General features: G+C 31.6%; 1 protein-coding gene across 1 annotated transcript in view; it reads right to left on the bottom strand.

Moving 5' to 3' along the window:
- Window positions 1–534: 534 nt before the first annotated feature.
- LOC114334643 (uncharacterized) overlaps window positions 535–6,528 on the bottom strand; it is a 54,986-nt gene continuing 48,992 nt past the window's right edge. Inside the window, exon 6 of the mRNA XM_028284733.2 lies at window positions 535–777. Coding sequence (XP_028140534.1) covers window positions 645–777 — 133 coding nt within the window. The 3' untranslated portion in view covers window positions 535–644. The remainder of the gene's footprint in view (window positions 778–6,528) is intronic.

Raw genomic sequence — 6,528 nt, 5'->3', positions numbered from 1 at the left:
GAAGTACCAAATAGATGAAAATATTTTCATTAAATAATCCGTCTTCAAAACTCCCTTATTCCAATTTTCGTAATTCAGTTGCCTTTGGTTCTCGAGATATTTCTAATAGGCCCTTTATCTGCCTCGCCCTATATATAAATGTTGTTTTAGATAAAATTAAATAATTCTGTCCATTTTTTTTAATCCAAAATTGAAGTTGGGCAGAACATATTCAACTTCAAAATAGATAAAAGATGACAACGAAAAACTGCCGGTCTAGCCAGATAGAAGGGTCAGACAAAGGGCAGAAAATAAACAGTTAAAATGAGGGAATCTCACGGACATGAATTTACAGAATATTTATGAAAAGGTTGACTATTCATATTTTAGGTATACAGTATGTAGGTATATGTGTAGGTTGTCCATTAATAATCATGACCAACACATACAACTTTCAAAATCTTTAAAGGTGCAGTTCAACACTATTATTGTGGTATAAATTTTAACCAAAATAATTTGTACTGGTTTTAAGGTAATAAAACAATAAAACATATATAAAATATTACAAAAATTTACTAAAAAACGCAATACAAAAATAATTATTAGTCACTAATCTTCACTAAAATTCAATTAATAAATTGTTAGTGTTACAATTTATTAAACTTTTAATCATATTTCTGCTGGCATGGATATTCATTCGCAAGAAGATGATCTTGACTATATTTTTTAACTTTTGGATACTGGGTACATTCTTTATCCAGAATATCAGTCAAACAGTGCACGGCTGGTAAAAATCGCCTAAAATTTAAAAATGAGTTAATTGAAAAGTTTATAATTATATGTCAGATTGTAAATTTAAATACATTGAAGAAACTCTAGAAGTTTCATAAAAATATTTTTTTGTTTTTTTATCTCTCCCCTTCCTTTTACCCTATCGGATTTGGGTAGTTTAATTTCCATTCATCCATATCTTCCTTTTTTTTTTCTATTTCCTGCCATTGTTTTCAATTCCTTAAGTTGATTTTTTTAGCTATTCCAGATTCTACTACTTGCTGTATTCATTTTTTTGTCTGCCTTTTTTTCTTTTTGCGATGTTGTTTGCTTCGTAGACTTTTCTTGCAATTCTGTTAGGTTGCATCCTCAACAAATGCATATAGCAGTTCATTTTCCCCTTTGCTATTTTATTAATTGGAATCTATAGGAATTTTATTTTTTTATTTAGCGTATGGCTTAAGTATATCACAGAATATATTTAGATTTATGAATTATACAATGCATCACAAACAGATGTCCAATTGTTTTATATATTCGATTGACCCTTCGGTTGCCATTACAAAGTCTATAGGGTCGCCTGTGTATGCTCTGCGTGGGCAGTCCTGAACAATGTGACTGATCGTCTGTCTTGCAGCGCCGCAGTCACAAGAAGGCGAGGGGAGTTTACCCCATCTGTGGAGGGAGTCGGCGCATCTTCCACAGTTTGTTCGAATTCGATTAAGGGCTGCCCAAATCTTACGGGGACGTTCAAATTCGCCAGGTTTCCCTATGATGTCCGGTAGACTATGGTAATGCGGATCTGTCCTACTTTCCCAATCTTCTCTCCATCGGGTATTTAAGTCAAAGTTGGATTGCTGCAGCGCTTGAGCAGATTGTAGAGGGGGTAACCTGGATCGGAGACGGTTTCCAAGAATATCGGGGATGTCGTTGTGGACTAGAAGCTGGCGACTGTCCATTATTTTGTTATATTCTTTAACCAATGCCTGTTTGCGGCGTAGGTTGGGTGGTGCTATATTACTAAGGGTAGGTAGCCACATTGTAGGGGTGGGCTTAATTGTGCCTGTTATCATACGCATAGTACGGTTTAGTTGGGTGTCGACCAGGTGGGTATGCCTGCTATTTAGCCACACTGCAGCACAGTATTCTGCCACCGGATATATCAGGCCAAGAGCAGAGGATCTTAATGTTGATGCTGTGGACCCCCATGTAGTGCCGCAGAGTTTCTGTATTATATTGTTGCGTGTTTTCAATTTTCCTGCTGTTTTCGTCAGGTGTTCTCTGAATGTGAGCGTTCTGTCTAGAGTAACCCCAAGGTATTTCGGGTATTTATTGTGTTTTAACAGCTTGTTATTAAAATACACTCGCAATTCTCTGTTTGCCAACTTGTTGTTTAGATGAAAAGCTGATACTTCAGTTTTTGTAGTACTTGGCTGTAGTCTCCATTTCTTAAGGTATTCGCTGAGGATGGATAAGTCATTCGTGAGAGTGATTTCTGTAGTTTCTAAAGATTGGTGGCTTGTTGCAAGGGTCCAGTCGTCAACATATCCAAACTTCCGAGATTCGGTTTCAGGCATGTCAGCAATATAGAGGCTGAAAAGTAAAGGGGCAAGGACAGAACCCTGTGGAAGACCATTGTTAAGTTTCATCTGTCTACTCGTCTCCTTTCCCATTATAACCTGGAAGGCTCTGTTGGTCAGCATGTTGTCAATGAGGTTAATTATCTTTCTGCAGGGGATAATGCGGGCCAGTTTATATATTAATCCCTGTCTCCAAACAGTATCATATGCTGCTGTTAGATCTATAAATACTGTTGCTGTCTTTTGTTTCTTTTGAAAACTAGCTTCTATAAAAGTTGTTAATGACAGCACTTGGTCCGTACAGCTTCGATGAGGGCGGAAGCCAGCTTGTTCAATGGGGACATTTTCTATAGGAATAAAAGGCAGGTTTCAAGCATCTAGTTTATTAAATCTGGCCAACTGGGTTTAGGCCAGATTTAATAAACTAGATGCTCGAAACCTGCCTTTTATTCCTATAGATTCTATATATTCGAGAATTCAACCTACTTCTATTTTATTTTAATAATAGACCAGTAAGGATCTGTGAAAAAACGTCTATTTTTGGATGTGAGAGGTGGCATTCGGATTTTTGCAGATAAAGTTAGGTGACATCTTCAGTAATAATAATTGACTTATGCTCCTTCTCATATATGGCCGAAACATTAACAAAAAAATTAAAATATTTAAAAATTTCGAAAAACGTCGAATTTAAAAATTTCGGAAAAATTTTTTTCTTTTTTCTTTGCTTATAACTTTAAAACGATTCGTTTTGGAACAAAGTCGTAGAAAAATAAAATTAAGATAATTGAATTTTGTATGATATACGACTGGTCAAAAATGTCTTAACGTATTACCTTTTCTGCAATATAGCAATAAATACAAAATAAGGGGGCAAAATACGCCTGTTGTTATTAAATGTTTTTAACCACTTTGGTAGCACCTAGAACCTTAGTAATTCACTTAGGAAATTGCTTGTAACATGCTTAAATCGTGTACCAAATTTCATTAAAATCGACCTAATAGATTTTGCATAATAAATTTGCAATCTAAATGTTTTTAAAAAAGTTCAAATTTTTTAAAATCTTTCTGAACAAAAAGTAGACCATTTAGAAGTTGTCTAATTTTTTTACATATAAAGAGGTGCTCTATCTGTCTAATACACTTTACAGAATTAAAATGGGTTTATTTAAGGGGCATCAGCAAAGTTTTAAACTTATAAACAAATTTTTGGCTTATAAACAAATAGCTTTGTTTAATAATAAAAAAATTAATTTTTAGCAATGCAAATTATTAAAACCGGTAAATTTGACTTAAACTTTCAAATGCTGTCAGCAGAATTGCTATTTTATTTTTTAATCAAAAGTTATTCGCGTTCAAAAATTGCGATTTTTCGAATTTTTGAAAGTTCCACTGCATTTATCTCGAAAACTATGCATCCTACTAAAAAACTTGTAAGAACATTTTTTGCGTAGAATTACCCAAGAAATACAAAAAAATGTTTTATTTTGCGAAAAATCGATGTTATGTAATTCCTCAAGTTCTTTGTTTATAACAATTTTATCGACATCCGCATCAACTGTTACCCAAAAAAATCGTGTTCTACGGGTCAAAAAATACATAAAAATCTTGGGTAAGTCCATCTAAATAAAGGAGCCCGTAGCACCCCCTCTTGGCTACAGGACTAATTTGTTTATAAGCCAAAAAATTGTTTATAATTTTAAAACATTCCTGAGGTTGCTTAAACAATCCGATTTCAATTATGTAAAGTGCATTAGATAGGTGGTGTGCTTCTTTATATGTAAAAAAATTGACAAATCTTTGTATGTTCTAGTTTTTGTTGTGCAAGATTTTAAAAAATTTAAATTTAAAAAAAAAAGTTTAAATTTCAAAATTATTATTCAAAATCTAGTAAGTCAATTTTAATGAAGTTTGGTGTACGATTTTAGCACATTACAAAAATTTTCTAAGCGAATTAGGAAGGTTCCAAGTGTAACCTAAGTAATGGAAAGTCATTGAATAAGGACAGTCTTGTTTTGCCCCCTTATTTTATATTTATTGCTATTTTGCAGCAAGGGTGATAAATTAAGACATTTTTAACCAATCGCATCTGATAGAAAATTTAATTGTTTTTGCTTTATTCCTATACGACTTTGTTCCAAAATGAATCCTTTTAAAGTTATAAGCAAAAAAAGTAGGAAAAAAACGAAATTTTTGGAAATTTTTAAATATTTTATTTTTTTTTTATTAATGTTCCGGGCATATGTGAGAAGGAGCATAAATCAATTATTATTAACGAAGTTATCACCTAACTTTATCCGCAAAAATCTGAATGCCACCTCTCACATCCACCTAAAAACAGATCCTTACTGGTCTATAATTATTGGTTCTTGGTTGGCAATTCTCCTAATAGTATCGTTGCTTAATCTATTCCATTTTTTCTTTCCACCTATCCTTTTAGGTATCTCATCTCTATTTCATTTATCCGGCTTTTATGTTTTTCCAGAATTGTCCAGTTTTCACTTGCATAGAGCACAGTCCGTATCACTATTGTGTTCTCCTTTGCCAGTATTCAGGCTAACTCATAGTCTAACTTGTTTAATTTCTTTGCTCTATTTGATATTTTCCACTCTATTTTTCCGTCGTTAGTAATTATACTTCCCGAATATTCATAAGTCATAATAGACCAGGGCGGATCTGTGAAAAAACCTCTATCTTTAGATGTAAGAGGTGGCATTCGGCTTTATGCTGATAAAGTTACGTGACAACTTCAATAATTATAATTGACTTTATAAAAAACATTAATAAAAAAATTAAAATATTTAAAAATTTCGAAAAATATCGATTTTTTTCTACTTTCTTTGCTTATAACTTTAAAACGATTCATTTTGGAACAAAATTGTGGGAAAATAAAATAAAGATAATTAAATTTTGTATAATATTGCACTGGTTAAAAATGTCTTAAATTATTACCCATTCTGCAAAATAGCAATAAATACAAAATAAGGGGGCAGAATAAGCCTGTTTTTATTTAATGTTTTTTAACCACTTTGGTTAAACTTAGAACCTTCCTAATTCGCGTAGAGAATGCTTATAACATACTTAAACTTTCCACCAAATTTCAATAAAATCGACTTAATAGATTTTGCATAATAAATTTTCAATCTAATTTTTTTTAAACAGTTAAAATTGTTTAAAAACCTTCTGAACAAAAAGTAGACCATTTAGAAGTTTGCTAATTTTTTTACATATAAACAGGCACTGTACCTATCTAATAAACTTTGCAGAATTAAAATCGGATGATTTAAGCAGCCTCAGCAATGGTTTAAAGTTGTAAACAATTTTTTGGCTTATAAACAAATAGAATATCTCCGTTACTATTACATTAAATTAAATTCACAAAACGAAACTAGAAAATACTCGGTACGACGCTTATTTTAAAACTAAAAAATTTGAATTGTGAGGACTAGTTCCTGAGATACAGCCGGTTAATAACCGTCGTACAGAGTATTTTCTAGTTCCGTTTTGTAAATTTAATTTAATATAATAGTAACGGAGATATTATATTTGTTTATAAGCCAAAAAATTGTTAAACTTTAAAACATTGCTGAGGCTGCTTAGATAATCCGATTATAATTCTGTAAAGTTTATTAGATAGGGAGAGTGCCTGTTTATTTGTAAAAAAAATAACTAACTTCTAAATGGTCTACTTTTTGTTCAGAAAGTTTTTAAAAAATTTGAATTTAAAAAAAAAGATTGCAAATTTATTATGCAATATCTAAAGTTCGATTTTAATGAAATTGGGTGGACGGTTTAAGTATGTTATGAGCATTTTCTAAGCGAATTGCGAAGGTTCTAAGTGCAACGAAAGTGGTTGAAAAACATTAAATAAAAACAGGTTTTTTTGTCCCCTTATTTTGTATTTATTGCTATTTTACAAAAAGTGTAATAATTCAAGACATTTTTAACCAGTCGTATATTATACAAAATTCAATTGGCTTTATTTTATTTCATTACAACTTTGTTCGAAAATGAATCGTTTGAAAGTTATAAGCAAAGAAAATAAAAAAACGATGATTTTCGAAATTTTTAAATATTTAAATTTTTTTGTTAATATTCCGGACATATTATTTGAGAAGGAGCATAAGTCAATTATAATTACTGAGGTTGTCAGCTAGCTTTATTTGCAAAAATCCGAATGCCACCTATCACATCCATCTCA

Source organism: Diabrotica virgifera, chromosome 2 (assembly GCF_917563875.1).
Source record: "Diabrotica virgifera virgifera chromosome 2, PGI_DIABVI_V3a".
NCBI classification, from domain to species: domain Eukaryota; kingdom Metazoa; phylum Arthropoda; class Insecta; order Coleoptera; family Chrysomelidae; genus Diabrotica; species Diabrotica virgifera.
The sequence above is the reverse complement of the archived record's forward strand: the minus strand, read 5'-3'. Positions and strand labels throughout refer to the sequence as shown.